The sequence below is a fragment of the Rousettus aegyptiacus genome, unplaced genomic scaffold (assembly GCF_014176215.1).
Source record: "Rousettus aegyptiacus isolate mRouAeg1 unplaced genomic scaffold, mRouAeg1.p scaffold_m13_p_5, whole genome shotgun sequence".
Classification (NCBI taxonomy): domain Eukaryota; kingdom Metazoa; phylum Chordata; class Mammalia; order Chiroptera; family Pteropodidae; genus Rousettus; species Rousettus aegyptiacus.
In genome coordinates this window covers 66,475,774-66,502,443 of record NW_023416308.1, presented here as the reverse complement: position 1 = coordinate 66,502,443, position 26,670 = coordinate 66,475,774, and the positions used below count along the sequence as shown (strand labels likewise).

The 26,670-nt window shown below is 46.0% G+C and overlaps 1 protein-coding gene across 2 annotated transcripts in view; it reads right to left on the bottom strand.

Annotated features, from left to right (window-relative positions):
• The window catches only part of ME3 (malic enzyme 3), a 270,223-nt gene that overhangs the window by 26,131 nt on the left and 217,422 nt on the right, over positions 1-26,670 (bottom strand). For both annotated transcript variants that reach the window (XM_036221661.1, XM_016160323.2), the window contains exon 7: positions 20,269-20,372. In XM_036221661.1, coding sequence (XP_036077554.1) covers positions 20,269-20,372 — 104 coding nt within the window. The remainder of the gene's footprint in view (positions 1-20,268; positions 20,373-26,670) is intronic.

Sequence of the window (26,670 nt, the reverse complement as noted above, 5' to 3'; positions counted from 1 at the left end):
TAATTTGGGATTGCATAACGGGCTAAGCAATTGCCTTATAATAACCAAAACTCATAGTTCCTAGGCCCCCTTGGACCTGGAGACCTCCAGAAGAGCCCTATCTGCTCTGGACTCTCCTCCCCAAGGCTGCTCCCTGGACTTTTCCTCACGAGGAACCAGTCCCACTCTACAATCACACTGCCCATTTCAGTCTGTGACCGCAGCTTCTCTCCACCTCCCTCAATTCCGCTACCTGTTCTTTGTCTTCATTAAGACCTTCAGGCTCGTCTCCATTTTCTCCCGGTCCCTCGGCCCTTCTTTTGAGGCTTTTCATGAAACCAGACCACCAAGGGTGGTTACTTCAACTGCTCTTTTAGCATCATCCACCATCCATTTGTCTACCTGTCTGTCCATCCTTCCATCTGTCCGTCCGTCCATCCATCCATCCATCCATCCATCCATCCATCCAAAAGCATCTACTTGAGCACCTGTGATAAGCTGTTACTACAGTTGTTCCATAAGTCGTTTTAGGAAGGGGTTGATACGCAAAGGAGTTGGCGGGAATTTAGCACTGTGAGTTTGTTTGCCAACTTGTTAAACTGAAAGCCAATTAAGAACAAAAACAATTTCGAAGTGAAAATTTAAATGGCTTAGGTGAAAAAAATCTTTTTTCAATTCATCTATGTACAGCCAAATACAGGCAATAGACTTTGAAATTAAATGTTAATTATAATTGCCTTACATATGTCCATGAATGTACTATATTACTATTACTAACAAGTGTTAGCGAAAATAACTAAACTTTATTGAGTGTTTATTACCTGCTGGGCTTCTCATTGAGCTCTTTACATATTATCTCAATTAATCTTCGCATGACTTTATGAAGTAGGTGCCCTTTCAGAGCAGGAATCTTGAGCTACAGATGTTTGCCCAGGGGCTGTTTACTCCACAGCAGTTGCAAAGTGGTAGAGCTGGAACCCGAATCTGATTCTAGAACTTAGTTTAGTTATAATGGCACTCTTAATTTGTAAAAGAGAAAACTAACTAGATGATAAAGTCGGATTTCCTTTTCCTTTGAGAAAGGAAGTGCCACGTGGTGAAGAAAACCCTGCAGTGGGCGAAGGGAAAACCGTATTTTTCCCTTTCTCTGACATAAGCTGTGAGTCGCGAGTGAACCCCCTTTCTTTGTGGGTCTCAGCTTCCTGCTCGGAGTGGCGGAGGGCCCCTTACCATAGGGTTGGAGTCGATACACTAGGAGTTTACTCAGATAATTCTACAAGTCCCAAGTAGGGAGAGTTGACCATTCTGAGTAAGGGCAACATGCGACAGGCAAATCTGGAGATTCAGCCTTTTAGAATCCTTTTTGAGCTAAAACACAGCGAACTAGCTGAGTGAGCGCGCCGAGGGGGCCACTCTCCAGGTGGTACAGCTGGAGCAGCAGCAGGAGGCCTTGAAAGGGGCCCTGCTCAGGCCCCCTCCTCAGGGCTCTGGGAAGTTTCCTGATTTCAGTGCTGATACTGTATTGCTGACCTCCTTGCCCACCAGAGGCCACTCCTCATTGGGGGAGCTCCTGCTTATCTGTCCCCTTCTGCCCTTTTGAACCAGGAAGCCCTGGCAGGGGCTGAGGAATATCTGATGTTTCTCCAGGGGAGAATTCCTGCAGTGGGGAGAGAGGCACCTCCCTCAAGCCACACACAGAGTTGCCAGAACTTCTCAACCCGGGGGACTCAGCTGGGAAATGGCTTTGGAGCTGCCAGGGAAGGCATTTCAAGGTCAGGACTCATTTAAAGACACAAGGCTGATAGGTGGGTGGATGTTTAAATTTTTATTTTCCCCCCTCAGGGCTCAAGCAAGAAGAAGCCTACAAATGGTGACTTGTGACTGGGAGCCCTAGTGAGCTATGTGACAATGTGACAAGACCCAGGCCAGGGCCAACAGAGCTGGGTACCTGCCACCTGCGATGCAGCCTCCCTAGTGTAAAACGATTCTGAAGTAGCTGTTCCATCCTTCCTTCCAGCAAGCCGACTGAAGCTGCGTGAGGTGTGCAGTGAGAGCAGAACATTCCAGGGGTAGCCGACCTGGTTTCTCTTTCCATAGGTCAGGACCTGCCATTCTTTCAAACACCTGGGTCTGACCTCTTTCAGGCCTGAACAAACACAAGGGACCTGGGAGGAGCAGATGAATTTAGTCCTCCAAACAGAATGACTAAAAGCTACCACTCATATTTCCATGGGATCTTATTCTGTTCTCCCAAAGAATAACACACACTAGACCCTCACAGAAGAGTGTTCAGTGAGAACATCAATAGTCACTCAATGCGAAGCTAGTCCTTTTATTTATTTTTTCCTCCCAGGAACCAGGGCTGACATGAACATTCCAGGACTTTGTTTCTATTTTACATATTTCATAAAACTTGAGTCCCTCAAGATGCCCTCAGAAAGTTTTCATGGGTATTCCATTTGAGAAACTCTGAATGTTACATATATTAAAGGCTCTGAAAAGTCATGCATCAAGAAACCTGTTAAACCCAGCATCTTCTGAACTGATTTGACCAGAGACCTCACCCTTCTGTGTCCCACGCTCACCACCTGAAGCAAAGGAACTTTGTGAGACACAAGCCTTTGCAGAGAAAACTTTGCAGCAGGTGGGACTGGGTGGATTCAGGGCATACTGCATTCGCCAGGAACCTACAGTAACTGATCTCACCTCCTCCAGGTTTATTCCCCCTCCCCCAATGCATCCTTCCCATCGCTGTAAGCACAAATCTGTGCAGGCAACTTATTTTCTGAAAATCTTTCCGGGGCTCGCACTGTCTTTGCTCCTTAGGTGTTGTTCGCTTCGGCTCCAACCTCTGTGCTCAATCCCTGCCCACATCCTCCAACACCCGTGGCATGCGCCGCTGCCTCACAGCCACTGTGGCCCCTGCACAGCTCCAAGTCTTTGCACAAGGGCCTAGAGGGCCCCGTTCTTCAGGCCGACTCCTACGTAAACTGTAAGTCCCAGCTGAAATGTCACCTGTTCTCGGAAGCTTTCTCTGACCCATCACTTTCCCTGCCTTGAGGGCAGCAGCAATTCTCTCCTCTGGGCTGCCATGACCCTCTGGACACATCTCTGTAACAGCATACAACACACTGCATCACAATTATTTATTGACATTTGTTTTAATTATTAAAGAAATGTATATGGTGAAGTATCCCTCTTTGTGCCAGGAACTGCCCTAGGCGTAATAGAAAAATTCAATTCGGCAAACATTTCTAAGTGTCTGCTGTGGACAAGGGACTGTCTTACCTGCTAGATTACAAAGGCAAGCACAAGAATCTCATAGTCCGAGTCCATGGGCGCGAGACAATGAAAACGTCGTTGCAACATACTGTGGCAACAAGGGCAATGGTAAAGGTGTGAGCTAGGTGTGTGGGAGGCCTCAGAGGAGCAGGCAGCTCTGCTCGGGGCAAAGGCAGTGAGGGCTTCACAGAGCAGTAGGCTCAGAGGTGTGGCTTGAAGGAATTGCAGAGGTCCAGGGGCAGACTGTGTGCAGGTGGAGGTGGGGACAGAAGGGCAGTCCAGGTGGAGGGAACAGCATACGCATGTGGAATGAGACTTGGGGGCCTTTCTGGAGCTCCGAGAAAATAAACAGAGCTGGGGCTTGGGAGAGGGGTGTGAAAAAGGGGGGAGGTGGGAGACGGGAGGCTAGGCAGAGTCCAGGGGCCACCCCTTTACACGCCTGTATAAAGAGCCTAGACTGTCTGGAGGGCATCGAGGACCCCCGGAGGAGCTTTAGGCAGGAAAGTGGCATGTGTTAGAGGAGGTTCACTCTGGCAGCAGGGTGGATGACAGGATGGGCAGCTGGGAGGACATACTGGAGACGGCGAGGCAAGTAGCCCCAGCCAGAGATCACAGGGTCCGGTGCAAGGCAGTGGGGACAGAGCAGGAGAAGGCGGGCTGGGTAAAAGATGTGAAGTTAGGAAGGCAGAGTGCGGAGAGCTTTGGGATTGGGAAAGTCTGGCTTCATCACTTACTAAATGTGTGACCTTAGGCAAGTGATTTAATCCAAAGCTGAGTCTTTGCTGATAATAGAGTGAAATAATAATACCTCTCCTGCAGTCTTGTTGTGAGAATTTAATGAGATAATGTATATAAAAGGCCTGGCACATTGTAGGCACTGAGTCTGTGGAGGCGATGGTTAAGGCAGGGTTTCATAACGGGCCAGATATGGAAGACAAAGGAAAAGGAGGAGCCTAGGATGGGAGATGGTGTGTCCACTGCCTGCAAAGCATGGGGATGGGAAAAGACAGGCTTACTTGGTAAGACATATTTGGTACATGATGATTCTGAGGTGCTGGGATGCCCAGGAAGAATGTTCACGAAGCGGAAGATGACATGAGGCTCAGCAGACAGGAACAGGAAGTTCAAGGCATTGTGAGAAGTCCAAGCCATGGGATTGGATGAAGGTCTCAGGCAGAGCATGTGCAGTGAGCAGGGAGCAGGGTCAAGGACAGAACCCCAAGTCTGCATCCCAGGAGCAGAGGGGCCAGAGGAAGAAAGTCCAGCAAAGGAAAGTAAGCGGGAAACCAGCGTGGCGGAAGGTGGCCCAACAGAGCAGTCGGATCGGATGCAGCTGAGATGTCCAGTGACATAGGAATCTTGAAGTGTCTATGGGAGTTGTAGGGAAGTGGCGGGGAGGATGCCATTCTTCAGGGGGTTAAAGGGTAAATACACCGGGGAGGAGATGTCAGTCATTATGAATTTCAAGAAACTCAGTTGTGAAGTAGAGGGAGGGTGATGGCCACTGGGGTATGTGGGCTGAAGGGTGGATTCATTCTGGGGATGAGAGGTGCACATGTGAGACAAAGGAACCAGGATGGAGCAGAGGTGAGTGTAGTAATGAGGGGGCGATCCTAAAAAGAGGACAGGAGGTGGGAGCCAGAGTCCAGTTAGAATGTGCAGAAGACATCATCCCCTCCCACCCCTCGCCCCAGGGCCTCACAGCCTAGTGAAGCCCTCACACTGCAGCTCTACCACAGATATGCAGTGACTCAATCTCCTGCCCCAATGAGGGGTTGGGAAAGAATCCACAAGGATGACAGGGGACTATTCTGTAGGTGAGGAAACTAGCAACCATGGATTGGAGAAGGCTGAAAAAGAGAAAGCCAAGTGGAATGAAGCATAATGATTATCTTCAAAGACATGAAGAATGATTCTGCTGACAGGGAATTGAGTAGACTAATCTTGTGTGGTCTTGAGGGAAAAAGCAGAGCCAACACGTGGAAGTCAAAAGGACATTGAGTTTTAGCACCTTATATATAAGGCACAGATTCCAAACACTGGATGGAAAGAGGCTGCAGGTCCCTTAAGTGACTCCGCGGTTACCGGAGCTCCGCTTGGCATGGAGGTCGTGGAAGGGATTCCAGCGGCATGTGGGGTGTGTGAGAGTGGACCCCCGAGGCCCTTCCCTTCACAGGTCCCCCTCTGGGAGACTCCCCTGGTGAGCCCCGCCGGCAGCCAGACTGACAGGCTCCTGCGCCAGGCGTTCCGGCCTAATGGGGAAAACTCCCCTCGAGTAACAAGACAGTCACAGGAAACAGCGACTTCTAAGCAAAGGTCCCAGAATAATGTGGCCATTCCTCAGTCTCTGTTCTGACAGCAGTCCCAGGCCAGACAGAAAACGCTTTAGGAACAGTTTGGATTTCCTCTTGAATTTCCTCCTCTGTTTGTCTGGCTTCCTGGGCAAGCACAAAAATGGCGCCAGAAATCCCAGTGCTGGGAAGAGGATGGTGGCTGATCTGCTGACCCTCTGACCTCTCAAAGGTCAGAGGCCAGCCCTGAGTTTTTCCTCTAGGGCACTCCTCAACTTTCTGCTAATAAAGCCCATGTACTTTTCTGAGCCACCAACCCACCAGCTGGCTTTGGGGTGTCAGCACTTAGGCCACCTTTGATAGGCCCATAGATTGAGTGTTTGGCATGAGACCACTGATGTCCTCTACAAAGCTCCTCTGATTTGTTTATCCCATTCTGATCTCTCTATTCAGGCGAACCACCATAGTATTTGCACCACACCATCTGTCATAGAATCACGTCTCAACCTCCTCAGAGTCTAAGCTGCCCTTTTCTCAGAGAACTGGCTAAATTCTACCTTGAAGTATGACAGTTAGCCTGGGGGAGGAAAACAATAAGGTCAGAGAACCCAGCGTGATCTGGTGGGTTTTGGGGATGAAAGTGAACCATCGTTGGGGAGGGGAAGAGAGGGAAAGACTAAGACAGGTTAGGTGACAGACTAGACTGAAGCAGGCACAAAGCAGAGTCCTTGAGGATAGGAAGGTGTCTTACTCACCACTGTATGGCAGGACAGCTGAAGAAAGAATTTTAAATGACTCCTTTTCCTGCCTCCTGTCCTCTGTCCCCTTTCCTGCCCTCTGGACAAGTCGACTTCAGATACCTATGTTAGAAGACCAAGCAGACATTCTGCTGTATGCCCCAGGCCCTACACTTGCCTGGCTCTGTAAATAATGTTGAACAAATGTAAGTGTGAATGAATGAATGGCAGAGAATAGTCCCACTACAGGAGTGCCCAGTGGCATCCATCCCATATGACATCACCGGCTCCCTTTAGAGTGGCACTGGCTTTTCCTAGAGGCCACAGCGGCAAAGCATCTTTGTATCACAATAGCTCAGGCCATTTCCTTTACCCTCAAGGATTCAAGTTAACACGGGTGAGGCCACTGTGCAGAGGTCCTTCACAGCCCGGCTGGGGGAGCAGGCAGCAGAAGGTCTGTGGGAAATGACCTCAGGTTTTAGAGTCAGATGGTTTGGAGGCGAGTCCAACTCTTTCAATTTTTAGCTGGCTGAGTTTGGATCTCTAAGGGCTGTTGTGATAATTAAAGGTAAAGCACCCAGTACAGGGTAGGTGCTCTATAAATGTGAGTTGCTAGATCTTTCCTAAGAAGAAGGCTTTAACACCCAATCAAAAGTCCCAGGCCCTTTGACCATCTATTTCCCCAATCAGCCCTGATTGACACTGCAGGCAGGGTCATTAAACTCATCACACGTTCAGTCTATACAAACCCAGCAGTAATTCTTTGAGCATCTTTTTTCCTGCCCGCCGTCGACTGTTAGCTCCTTGAGAACAAAGTCTATTACTGACTAAATGCTAAATTCCATAAATGTCTGTCCATTGAATGAATGGATAGATGAATACAAAATTATATTAATAAACAGATAACCGGAGGCTGCCTTAAACTATTTTCTGATTATTTTATGTGTTTATATTATAATCTCAAGGAGAATTGAATTCCTCAGGGTCGGTCTTTTCTTTGTACTGGACACACTCTGGGGTACAGAGGAAACATGACAAATACGTGCTGAATAGGAACTTGGAAAATGTTTCATGAATTTTTGTGAATGAGAGCACACGACTGGATCAGTTCCCCTTACCTTCGCACTGCTTTTATCGTCATCTGACTATGGGAAAATAATTTTCTCTCTGAGTCTCAGTTTCCCCATCTCTAAAGTGAGGAACTTGAAGCAAATGGGCTTATTGTTTCTTGCTCGTGTATTCCAAGACTGTGAGGTTACAGTTCTGGGGGCGGCGAGGAGGGGAAATGAGGTGAGCTACGGAAGGCATTCCTAAAACTCAGTGTTCATGAACATCCTGAGCAGTGACCATCTCTGCTGAGAAGGAAGGACTCCAAATGTGAACGCTCCCTTGAAACATTGCAATCAGGGCTCAGAGCTAACGGTTATGCTCTTTACTATATTTTAAAATTAAAATTAAATCTTGAAATGTTCTTTGCTGTTTGTATGCCATAAGCTTAGTGGTTTACCTTTGTTTATAGCATTTTAAATCCTCCAGAAGAAGCCTGGACCCAAAAACCTTCAGGTTTTTCCCTGGGAGTCAGCTGCGCTAGCTGGGTTTGTAGTTTGTGGACAGGCCTGCAGGGGGCGCCCAGTTCTGGCAAATGAAGGGGCAAGAGGACCACTGGCCATGCTTGGGTGGTTAAGGGAGAACAAAGAAGCACCAACCAACTTACGGGACGCTGGCGAATTTTCCCACTGCAAAAAATAAATGATAATTATGTGATGTAATAGGGGTGTTAGCTAAGGCTATGGTGGTACTCATATTGGAATATATTAATGTACAAAATCAACACATTGTACACCTTAAACTTACAGTGTTGTATGACAATTTTATCTTAATTTAAAAAAAAAAAAAGGGATTCTTCCTTCACTACTGGTAGCTAGAGAGTTTTGAAAATGGGAGTTTATGGCTGGTCCCTCCGGGGCGCCCCCTTATGGTGAGGCCAGTGGGGCACAACCCCGGCCCTAGAACAGACTGGAGAGAGAAGACATTAGTCTGCTAAGTAGGGTGCTCAGTATTTTCATGAACACTGAATTTTAGGAATGCTTTCTGTAGCTTACCTCATTTCCATAAGACCTCCCTCCCATTTATCCTCCTTGCCTACTGTATTAAGAAGGTGTCTGGAGTATGCTAAACTGTCTTTTCTTTCATGTTAAAAGAACAGGAATAGAGAGTATCCAAGTTAAAGGGTGGGTTCTGGAGTTAGGCCACCTGGGTTCACTGCTTGGCTCAACAATTTGCTAAAGGTATGACCTTGGACAAGTTCCCTAACCTCTCTGAGCCTCAGTTTCCTCATCTGTAAAGTGTGCATTCATTCAGTAACTTTTTATTGAGAATCCATACTGCACTAGGCATTGTTCTGGGTGCTTGAGATACAGCAGTGAACAGAAGAGACAAAGATCCCTCCCTGGAGCTTCTATTTTAGTGGGATAGGATGATGACTGTATCTACATAATAGGATTGCCATATTAATGAGTAAACATATGTGAATTGCTTTGTTGTCTAAGGTTAGCCCACCACTCAATCCACCAGAGGGTGAAGGGTGGAATGCTTATTTGTTTGTTTATTATTTTTTAATGCAAGGAACTGTCTCTGGGAAAGAGTTGCTGCTTAATTCATTATAAAAAACCATTATTTTTTTAATTATAAAAGAAATGCCTGCCCACAAATAATCAAACATTATAGAAATGAATGGCTTGGCAAGCAAAAATCTCTGACAACCCCATGTCTCAATTGCAATCACTACAAACAGTCTGGTGTATATATATCCAGATGCTTTTTTCTTTACATAACTTATCTTGCTCGAATCATTTGTTTTTAGAAATTTTCCCAGTTATCCGACTTTATTAAAAAACAATCTGATCAAATCTAATCAAATCAACGCTGTAGAATGTGTGTGTGAATGAGCAGGACATGGAGAGACAGGATATGAGAGTGAATATACCATACCATGGCATTGTCTGGGAAAACTACACTCTTGCTGGTGTGGAATAATGAAGCTGGGATTTGGGGATTCCAGTTTTATACATCCTTTCTTTCCCTCAAGAAATACCCTGTTTCATCAACAGCAGCTCAGAAAAATCTTTCTTAATGAAACATCTTGGTGTCCTAGTTCCTTTCTGGGTACTCAGGAATAGGAATGGAGAGTCTCTAAAATAACTGCAGGCAGTAATTTCTGAGGAATTAGGTTTTCTGATGGTGTCTTTCCCTAACACTAGAGCTCTTTGCTGAATATCCGTGACTCTGCTTTTCATTTTTGGGAGTTTTATTTGGTTCTTTTTCAAATCTGCCTGCTATTTTTGCCCCATAAATTTGGGTACTTTCCTTATTACTTCATTCTTAAAAAAATATCTCATACATTTAAGTATAGCTGCTTTATAATCTTTCTCAGAATATTGCTTTTTCTTTTCTAGGGTTCTAATTGTTCTTCTAGTTGTGAATCTGATTTTCCCACATTGAGAATTGTTTCCATATGAATTATTATGAATCATGAATTTATTTTCATTGGGAATTCCTTTTCCCCTCAAGGAATTCCACACAGCGTGGGTTCTGGGAATGTCCTTAGCGGGAAGTTTTACTTTTCCTTCTGCCATTATCACTGAGAGGAGGCAATATTTTATACTCATTTCTTAACTTGGGAATTTTTGCACCACGCGTATATTGTAAATGTGGATTCTAAACTTACATGTGGCAAAGGTTTGGTGTTTGGTTTCTTCCAAGAGACATTTCCCTTCCCCATCCTCCCTCCCCCAAGCTCCCTGCCAGCTCCCTAAGTTAGGGAGCAGAGCCTGTTTCTTCTTCGTGAGGGCTGCAGCCATTTGAGGCTTCTATTTTCTTCAGGACTCTCAGTTCCAACATCTTGCCTTATATGAGCCTCAACACTAGACCCTGCCTGGGGGCGGACCCATCTCCAAACCTGAATGGTGAAAAGGAAACGGCCATGAAAAGAGAAGGACATTCAAAGCTAGGGAAATAGCACACATAAAGGCTCTGTGGCTATCAAAAATGACACGTTGAAGGGGCAGCAAGAAGGCCAGTGTGACTGGGCTGAGGGACAAGGCGGAGGGTGGGAGGAGATGAAGTTATCAAGGGCTTCCTTTCAGTTCCAAGAGTAAATAACGTGCTGTACGTGCAGCCGCCTAGTGAGTGGGTGTCAGTGGGTTAATCTTGGGAGATTTCAAACTTTTCTATCCTTGGGTAAATTTCTGTTTCTCATTTCTGTATTGAGAAATGTGTCACACAAAAAGATGTTAGGTTATGCAAGGGGACAATGCTCCCAGAGTGGTGGGTCTGTAAGGTCCAAACAACACTCAGCTGGAACAGCTGCAGAAAATATGGGATTTCACCCCTGCACGTACACACGAATACACACAGCAAACTTAAACTAATTAGGTGTAGTGAGTAGAGACCAAGTGTTTACTAACTGCACATCTGAAAATGAAGATGGATCACACCCAGGGCTGTTCCCACCTCGCTTGCCTTAAGATCAGATCGAGGAGGAAGAACTGGGGGAAAGAAGAAAAGTAGTATGGGAATGGAGGGGACAGATGAGTGGGGAACAATGGAAGGAAGTGACTGATGTATTAATGGATAATTTAACTCAACTATGCATGCGTAAATGGAAGTACCATTAAAGCATCACCTAAAGGAGAATGGCTTTGGAAATTGCCTAAATTAACAATAACGGCAAACATTATTGAAGTGTTTACTATTATCAGATATTATGTTAAGCATTCTGCATGGATTGTCTCAGTTTTCCATCATAAGCACTCTACAAGTTAAGTATTAAAAATGCATTTTAGAAATGAGGAAATGGAGGCACAGATAAATCAAGTAGCTTGTTAGTAAGTGACAGGTGAGAGGGTCAAGCTCAGGTAGTGTAGCTCTGGAGTTTGTGCTTTTAACAATCGTTATTAGTGGGTGGGGTGTTAATACAGTCCCCTCTCTTAGGCGAGGTATTTACACTTTATAAACTTCGGTTTCCTCATCTCTTAAAATAAAACTAATAATAGTACCTACTTCATGCATTGTGTGAGAATTAAATGAATTAATATCGTATTAAGTGCTTGTATCAGAGTCTGTATATGGTTAATCCAATGAGAAAAATGAGAAAAAAGAAAGAAAGAAAGAAAGAAAGAAAGAAAGAAAGAAAGAAAGAAAGAAAGAAAGAAACCCTTTTATTCCCTCATCTTCTCTGCTATAATCTGAAACTTACAGGTCCAGGCATGATTTTGTTTCTATTCTGATACCAGGTGATAAAATCAGGCTGCTGAAGGAAAATGAAGAGGACACAGTCATCTGGCATCACTGAATCCCTCTCTGCAGTCAGTGAGCTTCCTCCAGCACAGTCCTGAGGACGGACCTTAAGTATTGAACTGTGTGCTCTCTCAATTGTTCGGTCTGCTTGGCCATGATAGAAATGAATAGGTCCTAAAGACTTGAATGCCAGTTTGCAGTTTGCTACAACCTTCCAGCTCTTTCTGTGACCCAGGACAGATTCCTTGCAGGCACGAGAGTCTGTCATCATGCAATATTCAGCTCCTGTTCTGATGGGAACATGGACTGGACTGTCAACAATTAACCACATCAGACAGACTGGAAAACTGTCCTGCTTCTTCAGAGGTCAGACAAGCTAGAATGAGTTTCAGAGTTCCTTCTTCTGAACTTCCTCAGATGTGATCAAATTCATAACATTTAGTCCATTCTAATTAATAGCTAAGGCTTTTTATCCTGCAACCAACCAACCAATCAACCAGCCACCCAACTCCCATCTTCACCATTAACCATGGGCCCACCATGAATAAAGTCATGCTCTCTGCCCCTGCCTCTCCCCAACCCAGGTACTACCAGTCAGGTAGAGATACTACAGAGTTATAAGACCTTAGGAAGGAATGATCTGCAAAGTCCATACTTAACCCATGTGATACTTGAACCTCTCTACAACAGTCCAGGCGCATCTTTGCCTAATTTCTGCTCTGACTGTGAAAGGTTCAAGACCAAAATAGCTTAAAAGGAAAGCCCTAGACCATTATAGAAGAAATGCCACAGTAAAGGGCATAATTATTTAGCAAATGAATTATACAGCCAATAAGTTACTCTATGATTATAAACAGAGATTTTCAGGCCAGGCTGATCAGGGCAGATTGCCCTGGGGAAGGCAGAATTTGAGAGAGGGCGCTGCTCTGCCTTTTGTTCTAATCTTCTTTCACATCCTATCAATTTCAGTACTTTTGTAACTCAAGAACCTACCATGGCTCCCTATTGCTCTCTGCACCAAGTCCCAGTTAAGGTACTGTGTGGAGTGGTAGTTTTCAAACATTTTTAGCAGAAGAATTCTTTAATTGATGAAATCTTCAGCAGAACCCTGATACAGAAAGCAATTAAAAACAATGAAATATTTCTTTAATTGGTTTAAATCTTATATGGTTGGTGGGAAATATTTCATTTCTAGCACTCCTGAGACACTTGTGTAAATACCCGGGGCTTGAAGAAGCTTAGCTTAAAAACCACTGGATTAGACGGCTGAAACTTTTCTACTTCTGAGCTCTGATAATTAGAACCCTCTGCCTAGGTTTTGAGGCCTATCATAGTCTGTTCCATTCCTACTTAACTTTATTTTGAACCAACACACATTCATCTCTAGTCAGGCCAGTCTTCTAGAATCTTCTGCATACTCCTTGCCTTTCCTGTGTTCTTGCTTTTCTCATGATGTATCATCTGTATGGAATGCATTCTTTCTCCTGTTGCTTATTCAAATTTGAGTCAGAATTTGCGTAGTTTCAGTCTCTTCCTAATCATCTCTGATTGCTCCTTTCTCTGAATTCCCACTGAACCGAAGGTCAACACCAAACAGTTGAGACCTTGACTCTTTATTTCCTGTTCAAAATTTTGTCTTTTTGAAAGGTCTGTAAGATTCTTGAGGACATGGCCCATGTCTTTTATTTCTTTTGAATCTCATTTCAGTGCCCAGTAGAGTGCTCAGCCTGTGGTTATTACTTAATAGCCCTGGAAATGCACGATTAGATACATTACTTATTTGTGCTGCTCCTAGCTTTCTACGATGACTTTTTTTCACCTCAGTGGTGAAAAGAGAGCCCAATCCCAGAGTGCTGAATGCAGTACCTGCCATTATTCTCTTTGTCAGAAAAATACATCCTCTCACGGGACCAATTTGAAAAGTCAACTTCTAGAAAAATAGACACATTCGTTGGGAAGGTGATGTGGCTTTCTGTACTTCCACAGGAAGCTTTTATAAGAAATCCCCTGAACGAGACAGTCACACCTGCCTTACCGAACCAATGCACCTGCCATCTCCCTCTTCCATGCTTATCAGCTGTCACGAGGTCGAGGCTTGAGGCCAGGGAATCAGGCCTGAGCAAGCGCTGGTTGGTGGGGAAAGGCAGGCCCGATTCCTCCCCACGTGTCCTCTGGGCCAGGGTGCCCAGAGGTGTGAGTGCTTACAATTATGTCAGGCCTGAAAACAGCTTGAGTTCCTCGTGGCAAAGGGGATTCCAGCAGAAGCAGCAGGCACAGCCCTGCTCAGGAGGGTTTCAGATGGAAGGATGCTGTCAGAGCAGCAGGTGTATTGTCAAGGTGGACTGCCATGGCATGTGAGTCCAGAGAAGGTGCTGGGTCTTTCCTCACATGGTCCCCGTGGGGAGTGTGCGGGAAATTTCTGTGTATTGGTCTTAAACCCTCACCTCAGCCTCTAGTGTAAGGGAGCTGGGGCCATTCAAAAAGTGCGTCTTCTATGAAACTCTGTCAGAGTTTCCCAAACTTCAATCTTTGCACAGCCTCTACTGGAAACATCAGGAAAGCTTTAAAACTACAGATGCCCAGGCCTAATGCAGGCCTACAATGGCACAGGAGCCTGGAGTCTGTTTTTGGTAACTTCCCTCATGCTTACGACGCCAGGCCAGGTTTGGGACTTGCAGATCAGCATTCGCATGCCTACTTTTATATGATCCAGTGCTTTGTTCCAGAGTGGGCCAGGGGTGGGGGTGGGGGTGGAATATCCAAGGGAGCATATTCCTGAATGTTCTTATAACTCAGAAGAAGCAACTGCAGATTCATGTGGACCAAACGGACAGGTTTCATTTAGCTCTTGAAATATACTGAACACCTAGTGAAGAAAAATCAGCCTTCAGATTCCTTTGGCCTCTGAGTTGCTACTGAGCTGCAGGAGTCATAGAAGGACCAAGTGTGAGCGCTCACAGAACTACAGACGCTTAGGCCACTAGGCTCCTCATGGACCCAGAATGGCTAATGCATAGAACACACGCTGCCACACCTCGTTTCCCGTCTCAGGGAAGACACTGCTAATCAGCCACAAGGTTGTTCCCAGTAGAACATGGAGAGGCTTTAAAATCCTGGCAATTGGAGCTGGCACAAGGAATTAAACCTGTTAGTCGCCTTGCCATTCCTACCAGTAACATCCTGGTCGAATGCTAAATTTTGGTGAGTACTTTGATTTGGAGCCACAGGGTATGGTTCAGAAAATGGCAATGAGCCACATTTTCTTTTCTCTTTATTCTTTTTCCCTAGATGAAATCATCATTGCCTTGGCATTAAATACCATCCATTAACCGGCAATTCCCAACTTTTCTTTCCATCTAAGGACTCTTCTTGAGCTCCAGACTTGCAGAGTGACTCAGGGGCTAGGAAAGCTTAGAGGTCAGGTTTAAGCTCCACTAGATACATAAAAAATGTCTTCAGAGGAAAAGCTCCTTGAGAGCAGGACTGTTTCTTTCTCCATGGGGTGCCTGCCAACTATGCCCGACACAGCATCTTGTGTACAACAAGTATCAGTATAGGACTGCCTATTTTAGATAACACATTTCCCTGCTTATATGAGTAACTCTATTACTCTTCTCTTGCTCTTCTTGCATTTCCAGAGCACAAACTCCTATTACAGTGGCTGCCCCCTTCCTTGTGTCTCCCAGACTGATGAAGTGTGGTAATCTGTTACACTGATGGCTCCTCAATGAACCATTCCTCTTGTGATTTACATTCTTGTGTTATCTTCTCCCTCAGAATCTGGTATGGACCTGTGATTTGCACTGGCCAGTAGAATGCGGAGAGAGTTATACTGTACCAGTTTCGAGTCTCAGGCTTAAGAAAGCTTAGAAGCTTTCATTTTTGTATTCTTGGGAGCCCAGGACTGCCATGAATCAAGTTCAGCTATCTTGTTGAAAGAAGAGACCAGATGGAGAGGTCATGGGAAGAGGGAGAACCTCGAGATGCTACAAAGAGTGAGAGGAGCCTAGCCTTCCTTTTCAGTCTCAGCTGAGCCCACTAGCTGAAAGCAGTCCTATAAGGCAGTGGTCTCCAACTTTTTTAGCACCAGGGACCGGTGCTCCTATGAGAATCTAATGCCTGATGATCTGAGGTGGAGCTGAGGTGGTGATGCTCGTGCTGGGAAACAGCTGCAAATACAGATGAAGCTTTGCTCACTTGCCTGCTGCTCACCTCCTGCTGTGCAGCCTGGTTACTAACAGGACACAGATAGGTTCTGCAGCCTAAGGGTTGGGGACCCCTGAATAAGTGATGTCTTGCAGAACTGCCTGGCTGAGTCAGCTCAGCTTGCGAGAATCAAGAGCAAAGAGAATGTGTTAAGCCACTAAGACTTGGGTGGTCTGTTCCACAGCAACAGATAACTAAAACGGGCTATCTGCTTTGACATTACAGACCAAGGGGCAGTCTTGGAATCTCATCTCCTGGTTACCAGCCTTAAGCTTTGGTGCTCTGCTTTGTACGTAAGCCTGACACGTACCAATTCCTTTGCTCCCTGTCAATCTGATCAGGGCACAGTAGAGGTAATTTAGTCATTTTATTAGCATATTTGAATAAAAATCTTTAGGGGCATCCTCCAAATGTAAGGGCAGAAACAAGAGGGATGAGAAGCAGAGGGGAGATGGAGGCGGGGTGGGGGGGTCCCATTTGTGCTAAAGTGCAGAGGGAATGCATGCTGGAGCACGTGGGGTAGGCTCCAGAAAGGAGAGATGCTCACCTTGTATTTAGAAGGCAGCTTTAAGGGGTGGCCCGGTGCAGGGGTGGCTTCAGAAACCAGGGGTCCACGGCTGTTTGGATTTCTCTGAGACTTAGGACTTTCTACAAAGACCACTAATAATGATTCTCACGATGGTGTGAACCTTAGATGTCTAGTGTAGGATGGTGTGTGTGTGTGTGTGTGTGTGTGTGTGTGTGTGTGTATGTGTGTGTGTGTAAGAGAAAGAGAGAGAGAAAGAGAGAGAGATTAAGAACACAAAGTTGAGAAAGATACACAAAAAGGAAGAATTTATTTGAAGCTAAAAAGCAAATGAACTTTTTTTAAAAAAAGTTTTCTTAGAACTATCATTTCTCTTCCTCTTTATCACTCTTATCTCAGCAGCTTAGAAATCTCTCTCTATTTAGGCTTTGGGGTGCTAGAGAGAAAGGAGATGGTTTCCTTTCCTGACCTGCCTAAAGGCCGAAGCTGATGCTGACATCAAACTTCTTTCCAGCCCAGGCCAAGCAGCAGACAGAGCCAGGGCAAACTTAAAACCGACCATTCCCATCCATTCTACTGTAAGTAACAGAAATGAACAAAGTAAGTGGAAACCATGGGGGGAAACTTGCCACTTGGGTGCAATGCTCGGGATCCCACTGCACACGTGGCAGGGACAAAACAGGAAGAATGAAACTACAAGTCTTTTCCATGGGAACATCAGGTATTGTCTCAGCTGTCAACAGGACACTCACACTTCTCTGTCACTGTGGTTTACAGCTTTACATGGGCATCCCTTCTGACTCAGAGTGTCCCCCCCACCCCCCAGGGGCCAAGCTCCAGGACAGTAACTGAGCCATAGTGACTTTTTTTCAGGCCAAAAAAATCTTAAGACACATCCTGATGAGTGGGTAGGGGCGAGAAGTTGGAGATTTTTATTTATAGGATGTTTGGAATGAGACAAGGATGTTGAAGGCAGGAGTCAACATTTCTCAAGGTTCTTTCTCAAAATACATAGTTTGGCTTTGGCGCTGCTGACTCATCCCTACGCCGGGCATTCCACCTTGGGGCTACTATATTCCCCAGAGTTCGGGGGGAGTCCAGCTCCTTCCCTACCTACGGTATCCACAGAAACATCTGCTTTAGCTTATTAGAGAGTCAAAACAACCAGCTGTCAAACCATCATCTTTTCCACTTAAGGACACGTTCCTCTTGGCTGACGCAGAGCCCTCCCCAAGGGTTCGCCCCTGGACTGCCTGTGTGCCTGTGAGACTGTAAACTGTGTTTAATGATCATTTGAAGGGCTTCTTACATCCTAGTTTATGTAACCTTCTCACATAATAGCAAGACTTCTCTGTGGGGAATCACAGAATGACTACTGACTCATTAAATAAGCAGTGAGCCCTGGAAACAGGAAGCAAAAAGCAGGCTTTCAAAGCCAATTTCATTCCTTTCTCTTGTCACCCACAGGTAACTCTGCCTTGCAGAAAGCCGTCTGGCTTCGGAGTCAGAGGACGCAGGTTCAACTTCCTGCCCTGCCAGACACTGCGTGACCAAGACAGGCTCCTTGGCCTCTTCTGGTCTCTTATGGTCTCAGTTTCCTCTTCTATAAAACGGAAACAAATAATACCTATCCTATCAGCCACGCAGGGATCTTAAAAGGTCCTAATAGGATACTGGGGTGGGAAGGCATCTTAAAGAGCATCTAAAGCTTAAATTTCCTCCTATAAGAACATGACCAATAAGCTGGACAAGCTATCCTTGAACTCCTTCTGTGACAGGAAACTCATTCTCAAAGAAGGTCCAGTGCACTGTGGGGCAGCTCTGCTTTACTGTGAGCTGCAAGCTGCCTCCTTCGGCATTCTTCCAACTTGCTTTTCTCCATGTGGGTATAGGTACACAGCAACAAGTCCTCTTCTGGAAGAACAGCTCTCAGGGGCTTGGAGGGAGTACCATGCCCTTGGTACGGACAGAGCTAAGTTTTCTCCTCACTAGGCCAAGCCTTAAACTTCCTTCACTGTCATGATTGTTCTCCAGGGGCACTGCAGGTAATTTATGACCCTCAGAGCATCTTGTCTGGAACCAACTGTGGTATTCGGGATGGTCTGAAATGGGGAGAATCAAGTGGGCTATTCACCTCCCTTGCTCTAGATGATATGCCTCTACTGATGTAGCTGACCCCTGAGTGAGCTGCATCTCAATAGCAGCACCAGTTCCATCATCTCGGCTTTAAACACTGAATGTCCTGATTACCACCTGCATTCTTTCCAGCTCATTCCATCTAGTATCCAACTCAATAATTCTTAGGGCTCACCAGGACTTACCACCCACTGATCATACTACTGTCCCTACCCCTCTCTTCCGACATGGCCTCAGGTCTTTTCTAACCCAGCCTAGGCCTCATTATAATCATCCCCTTGAGAGTATCTCAATGCCTTTCTCTCTCTTTTTTTCTCTTGCCTGGCAAAATCCCAATGCTGATTAAAATCTTACTCTCCATCTCTTCCGGCCCTGCATCCAGACTGTAGAAACTGGCTAGAGAAGAACATAGAAATAGATTAACTGGCTTAAGTTAACTTCATGACCAGTAACCTCAAGGGGGCCCAGTGGAGCTCCCCAGTAATCATCCTCTAGTTCCCTAGTTTGCACATTCAAGGTCATACATCTTCCATCCTTAAACCTCCGCCACCTCTGTCCCCTTCTTCACTCTCAGTGGATGACCCTGCACTTCTTAATGGGGCTCCCGCACGCTCCCCCACCACATCTACCCACCTGCTTGCATCTGTGCCTGGCGCTCTGCTTTCCCTCTGCCTCTGCAGACGGGCTTCTGTGCTTTAACCTAAGACCAAGCTCTCTGGGTGTGCACTAGATCCTTGCCTTCTTGCTTTCTCGGAACTTTTGCCCTCACATCCAGCACTCCATTACTAACTTCCTCTTTCCTACCGGATCATTCCCATCCTATATCACTACAATATTATTTTCTCTCATCTTAAAAAACAAAACCAAAAAACAAAATAAATGACCAAATGCTTTCTTCTTATTCCAAGATCAGGAGAACTAAAAGTTCAATCACCCGTCCAACATCACAGACCCAGGAGTGGGGGATCAGTTAGCACACCCCAAAAATGAGACTTCATGGCTCATAGAGGCCAGAGCAACTCTCTCTCCTGCAACCAGTCTGGTTCGGGTGGCTGAACTCAGGAAAGGGAATACTTTGCCAAGGACATCCAGGCCAGCCTTACCATACCTGAGCACTTCTGGGACATCAAGAAAGGAGGGAGGTTTTCAAGTGAGAAGGGGACCTGCTGGGTCTGCAGGGGCCAGCTGGGCTGCTGAAACTCTCCTGACTGACCTGACTGTCAGATGAAATGTGTGAGGGTGAAGGGGCTGTTTCCAGAACTCCAGCCAGTAGTATGCCAGCCACAGCAGGGTGAGTGGGTGGCCATGAAGGCAGACAAGGGGGGCGGAAGTGCCAATACCATGCACCCCAGTGCAGAGATGACACCTCATAAATGTCACAGGCCCAGCCCACGGTGGCTCATTAATGCTGCCTGGTCCTTATGCAGAGGTGGAAAGTGACAACTAGCATGGCAAGCAACCTTCTGAAGCCATTTTGTTAGAAGGGCACAATTTTTCCCTCCACCATTCACAATATCCTTATTTATGTTGAGAACCCAGAACAGCTCAGGCTAAGGGGCTTTCCTCCTGGGACATCAGATACTTAACCACCTTCAGCCATTAATCCTCTCCTCTCCCCTCTCTGCTCCCAAAAATTTTCACAGAGAACGAGCCCATTTGGCTTTGAGACTCCCAAGACATGGGGTCAAATTGGAATTTTCAGACTTGCATGCTCCTATTGCCTCTTGTTTGTGCATCTGCCAAAACCAGTGTTGATTTTAGTTATAATACCTCTCAAGAGCCCTCTTTCAAAAGGAACAAACTGACCACTTACTTGTCTGTCACGGCCTGCATGAACTCGTCTAGCAGGTCATCATACTCCTTCCCACGCACACGCTGGTGTTTCAGGCCAATGTACAGAGGGTCTCTGAGCAGCTCCTGGAACAGACAGCATCTGTTTCCTCAAGTGTCCTGGTTTTTCAGGAAGGACCAGGGGGTAGGAAGGGAGGAGAGAAAAGGAAGCTGACTGCCCTTCCCTTGTCCCTCTCACAACACACATACAAGGTGTCATCTCTGGAAGGGTCTGAAGGCTAAGCTGCTGACTGAAGATACACTCCCAAGTGGTCCCCACTTTTAGAAATCAGGATGCTCTGAACAGGCAAGCTCTCTCAGGCACAGTCTTCCAACCTCTGGCTCTGGCTCCGGGTTTATTTCAGGGTTTCTTAGGAGTGGTACTGTTGACATTCGGCTTGGATAATTATTTGATGGGAGGACTGATGTGAATATCGTAGGCTATTCAACAGCATCTCTGGTCTCTAGCCACTAGAAGTTAGTAGCACTCCCAGTTGTGACCAAAAAAATCTGTAAACATTGTCCAATGTCTTCTTGGGGGACAAAAGTGCCCCTGGTTGAGAACTGTCATAGACAGCATCTGATTTGAAGTATTGGGTCTTGCTCAAAGTCACTGATCTGGACCTTTCCTTCCCTCCCTCCCTCCTTACCCCTTTCCTTCCTTCCTCTCTTCTTTCCTCCTTCTCTTTTTCCTTCCACGAAATCTTACTGAATATCTACTATGTATCTGGTTCTATGGTAGGCTGTGGGGACACAAGGGTAAGAATGATACAAGCAGAAATTTCAGTTTAAGAAGAATGCCCACCTTAACGCCAGCCTGTGTTAGGTGACCCCCAGGCCACCCCCCACCCCGCCTCTTGTAGCTCTTTGTCACAGTATTCACACGCTGTTTGGTCATCTTCTGTGTTTGCATTAGTCTGATGACCGCTCCCACCAGCTGACTTCCCAGCCTCTCGTACACCTCCCCCTCTACACTGAATCAGGCGACTCATTTCTGCATGACATGTTCACTTTTTCTCTGTTACTGCTGACATCTGCCCTCACAGCGGATTTGTAGATGAGCGGAATGTGGCTGTTGCCTTCAAGGTGCTCACAGTCAACTGCAGGTGGCTGATGAATAAATCAAGGCAGGGCAGGGTGACCTTGCTTTAGACCAAAGTGTGGTGCATGGCAGCACATAGGAAGGAGGTAATTACCATTGAGGGATGGTGGGGGTTGTATCATGAAGGAAATGGTTTGGCGTTAAAAGATGGACAGATTTTGATAGGTGGGCTAGGCCCTCCAGACAGCACAAAAAAAGGCCTGGGGCTGGAAGCAGAAAGAGGGAAAAGTACCTTGTATGTTTAGGAAACAGGAAGTAATTTCCCTGTTTAGAATTATCTATTTTTGTGTCTATCTCACAAAAATACCAGCTCCTTAAAGACAAGGTTTAGTGTTATCTTCATCTTCATCTGAACCGCCACTGCAGGATTCAGAGATAAGGAGACCCTGGCTGTGCCCTCACAGGGCTTAGAGTCAAGTCTCACCTCCACTGACTAGCTGCGTGACCTCAGGCAAATCACGTGACCTCTTGGAGCCTGCTCATCTGTCAAATGGGGAGAAAATACCAACCGCACAGGCTGATTGCAATGAACACAGGAAATGATAGATGTGAAAGAGCTTTGTGACTTACAACACACACTAAAAAGCAATGGCAGCTGCGCTGACTGTTGTAGTGCTTCCTATGCGCCACATAGTAATAAATATTCTAAGTACTCGAGTCTCCCTTACGAGGTATGGCAATGGAGATGTGCAGCGCAGAACCTGCTGAGGGAGGGTAGTTAGTCGGTGGACAGCCTTCAGCTGCCACACCCTCCCTGGGCTGCTACCAGCCCATGACTGAGCATGTGAGCGCTAGAACAGGCCAGTTCTGCCCAGCCAAGGCTCCTCTCAGGCAATCTTTGCCCGGGGACTCCCATTGACCTGAGACTTTCCCAGGGCTGCATTGCAGACAGAGAGCTTCTTACTGTCTCCCTCCTTCCTTCTTTCCTTTCACAGGTGTCAGACCCGCATCATCGTCTGAAGGCCCCACCCACCTGCCAATTACTCCTGCTCCCTCCATTTATTCTTCATGGGAGTCTTCCCCAGTCTACCTCTCACATCTCTGTTTCCTAGAGGATCTGAGTGGAAAGGAGGCAGGTCTCATTATTTTCCCCCATTTTATGGGACAACAAGGCACAGAAAGGTGAAACAACCTGCCCGATCCCTGGGCTAGTAAGTAGAAGAGCCAGGATTCAAACTCAGGCTGCCTGGCTCCAGAGTCTATGAGCTTAAAGACGGAGCCACACTCCTCAGGTGGCTCTTTTGTACATCAACCAGAATTGACTTATTTTTTGTGAAAGACACTGCTCTAGGTCCATGTAGTCTTGACAGCACTGTAGGAGGTGGTTGGGCAAAGGTGTAGGGGGCAGAAAAGAATAGGAAATATCTGCCTTCCCAGGTTCTCACCCCGAGTCTGGGGTCCACATAATCCGAGGTGGGTTCAGCCCTTTCTCCAGGGCACCACAGATCTACATTAAAAAGAGGTGGGTCCTAACCTTCTTTTCTCGACCTCTCACCCCTGATTATACATCCTTGAGATTATTTAGGATCCTGCTCTGTCACAGTTGTGTGTGTGTGTGTGTGTGTGTCACATATGGTGCCTACCCTTCCATGTGCCACCCTCAAATGACCATCTAAAAGCCAGTCAGAAGCAGCAAACATCCAGCCAAGGAGAAACAATACAGTAAATGATGGTATAATGACTCAATGGACAGTCAGTCATTAAAATTGGTAGTTTTTTAAGATGACGCAGCCACCTGGACAAATGTGGATGAGATCACTTAAAGTAAAAAAGCAGTATACGAAATTGCACAGATACCATAAATACCATAACTTCAACTATCCGAAACACACACAAAGCCTGCAAGGGCTTACACAGGAATGGTAAAAACAGTTTAATTCCTGGCGTCTGCAGAAAATATGCACTTTTTTTAGTTCTTGTAGAGATTAAAAGGTCTGTAGTATGTTATAATTTGTAATGTTGCCAAATCATAGACTTGATTGGTGGGAGCATCAGGCAGCAAAGAGTAAATTTCTCAGTGCTGCATATGTGGTTTCTGGGGCATGTCAAATTCTCCAGTGGAACTGAAGAATTTTAGGATTTTCCAAAAATTCCTCAGTACATCTGCACATAAGATGAAAAGTCAACCATAATGAGGTACAATCGGGGTATAAGGGTGATTATACAAAGCTTTTTTTAAAAAAGTCCTTGTATTCACTCCTAGAATATGATGTTTTGTGCCTCAAATACTTCAAAACTAAGCACACAAAAAATAGGAAAGTTTCTATATGGAGCTAACACTAAGAAAGAGCTTCTTATGTTTGTATAGAACTCTCAAGTAAGTCACTCCTTCTGAATCAAAGTTAATTTGACCCTTCCGTTTTACATAGTTTCATTCTTAGTTACAGATGAGGAAGGTGGAGTTCAAGGGTTTAAATAAATTGCCCAAGCTCACACAGCCAGAAAGTAGCTAAACTGAAATTGAGCCTTGCTTTGACTACATCTTATGATAGTGCCCTTTCTGCCCCATCATTCGAGGTCGTGGTGACTAGGGGACCTGGGGCTCCTCACCCTCTGCTTGGTCTTCCCAGAAGAGTTCAGTAGCGGCTGCAAAGGCCCAAGTTATCATCCTACCAACCAGGCTGGGGAGCAGTGGCAGCCAGCACAGAGTCTGGGGAGAAGCCGCGTCACATCTCCAGCCAGCTGGATCTCCTTTGGCAGAAGGAAAAATAGCTTCTCTGAAACAGCACAGGGCTGCCTTGGCAGGACATGGAACAAGAAGTCCACATTCTGCTCTTTCCCCCAGAGCGATTCGGCCATAAGACTGACTGCCAGCAAGGTGTGGAACTGTTAATTGGCCTGGACCCTCTCCTTGCAGCCTTCTCTCTATCCTCAGATACTGGTTAAGAAGAGAAATTTTCAGCAGGTAGTATTGCCAAATAAAATAAAGGATGCCCAGTTAAATTTGAATTTCAGATAGCAGTAACATTTTTTTTTAGTATAAATATATCTCAAGTATTGCGTTGAGTATACTTATGCTAAAAAATGATTAGCTATTTATCTGGAATTTAGATTTAACTAGTGTCCTACATTTTCCTTTGCTAAATCTGATAACTCTATCAAGAGAGGCAGAAGGAATCTTGAAGCTGGCAGTATACCGCAGGGGAGAAGCCCCGCTGGGGCCTGGTGGCCCTGGTCAGGATGCCCCCCATAAGCACCCTCAGTAAGGCTTGGCTTTATAATCAGAAGAGGATCTGAGTTTGAATTTAGGCTCTGCCACTTAACTAGCTCTGTGACTTTGGGCAAAGTATTTAACTTCTCCACTTCATTTTTCTTCTCTGTCAAATGGGGATAATAATGATCTCCACTGCATAATGCAAGGTCTTTGAGGAACGGATCCCTATTCATCAGTGTCTCTCCACTGATGTTTACAGTGTTGGCACAAGGCAGGCCTTTAAAGGTGATATGATGTGAGTTGCATGAATTCTAGGAATGAGTTAACGAGATGTTGAATTTAAGAGCTATGAATGTCTTAGAAATCACTTGGTTCTCCTCTGAGCCTGCTGCTTCCCCTCAGAGAATTGCAGGTTCCCTTTGAAACCAAGTAAGTCTATAACTAGGACTTCAGATTAAGGCCTTTGCCCGAAGCAGATGAGCCAAACTTTCTCCTCTGCCGTGGGAGTTGAATATGCCCTCTATGCTGTGTGCCTGGCTCTGATTTCCTAGGGCTTTTCTTGGAGATAAGATGTCATGGAAAACGAAATTGTTTCCTCCTCTCCACTTGCCATATCACTGAGCACTGGATTTAAGCTGGAAGAGAGATGAACCTCCTGGTTTGGGAAAATATTTATCTTGTGTAGCAACGGACACATGAAGATGTTACTCAGACAGCATCCGGGGGTCTGGTGAGGCCTTAGCATTGGGTCCTTGCTGGGTCCTCCATCCCCGCATTGGTCAGTCCCTCAGAGACTTACACAGCATCTCGTTGGGAGGTGGATCTATTAAGCCTCAAGACTTCTGCTGGGAGAGGCTAGCCACTTTAAAGCCAAGCCCTCCAGGTTGCTCTGCAGAGCCCTTAGCATGGAGTGGGACAAGCACCAGCCTTGAACTTAAAGCTAGGGGAAACCATTTCCGCTCTGGAGCCCCTTTTCCTGTGTGAAATGAAAGGGTTGACTGGTATTTTCAGTCTCTTTTTAACACAGACAGTCTGTTCCTCTGTCTGCTGTGTGAAGATGCAACAAAACGCACATGCCAATCCACACACAGCCGTGATGGAGGGCTGGGAGCAGGTGTGCTGCTTAACTGGGAGGGGCTCCCTCCCCTGCCACTCTGGAGCTTAATCATGGAATGTCCCTTCTTCATGGGTTCACTGCCTCACAGATTTATTTTTCCAAAGCTCCTTGGTGTCAGCAGGTAAAAGTGACTCAGAGTTTCAGGGTTGTAGACAGCAGATGTTTTCCTTTAACAGGAAGCTCGGCGAGTGTTTTCTCTGACTCTAAACCTCCTGTTGCCTCAGGAGTTTTTACAGAGATAGCCTCGCAGATGGTCTAGTTGTTCTGACACTAAAACCCGTCAGGACAGCACCCTCCCTGCTCTGACATGTGAGATGGAAGTTGCAAGGCCGAGCCTCTCACTCCTATTGTTCTCTGGCTCGCTCTGGGAGAGAGATGTGCCCCAAGACTTCTGGGGGGAAATATCTTGCAAATTGATCCATTTTTTAAAAGAACTGTAGTGTAGCGAGATCACACAGTGAATCCATTTGAAAAGAGACAAAACATCCTCTTCCCGATGTTGGCCACTTTGTAACTTTGGATTTTTGTGTTCTGAGTTTCCTGAAGAGGGTCTGGCGGGAGTTTACCTTTCTTTGGGGAGGGGAACCCGTGGAAATAGCATTAGTACACCCTCACTTGATTCTGTCCATGGCCCCTGACTATGTGAAACACCTACTTTCCAGTCTTCATCACCTAGTCTATAACACAAATACCCAACTTCCTGGAGCAATGTGCCACATAGACAAGGTACCTCTGCAGGCGGAGATACCTGGGTTTGGATCCCAGCTCTGACCCTTAGAGTTTGAGACCTGAGGTAAGTAGTTAACATGTTTAAGTTCTCTCATCTCTAAAACGGGGAGAACAGTATCTCCTACAGCTATTGTGGGAATTAAATGAGATTAAAATACATAAGAGCTCTAGAACTATGCCTGGCACATTGCAGGTGCTGGTACTGGTCTGACTGGACTGGGTGAGAACTGCTGTCTCTCACCCCCAAGTGTTGCAAGGGCAGGTGGGGCTCAGCTCCCTCCTC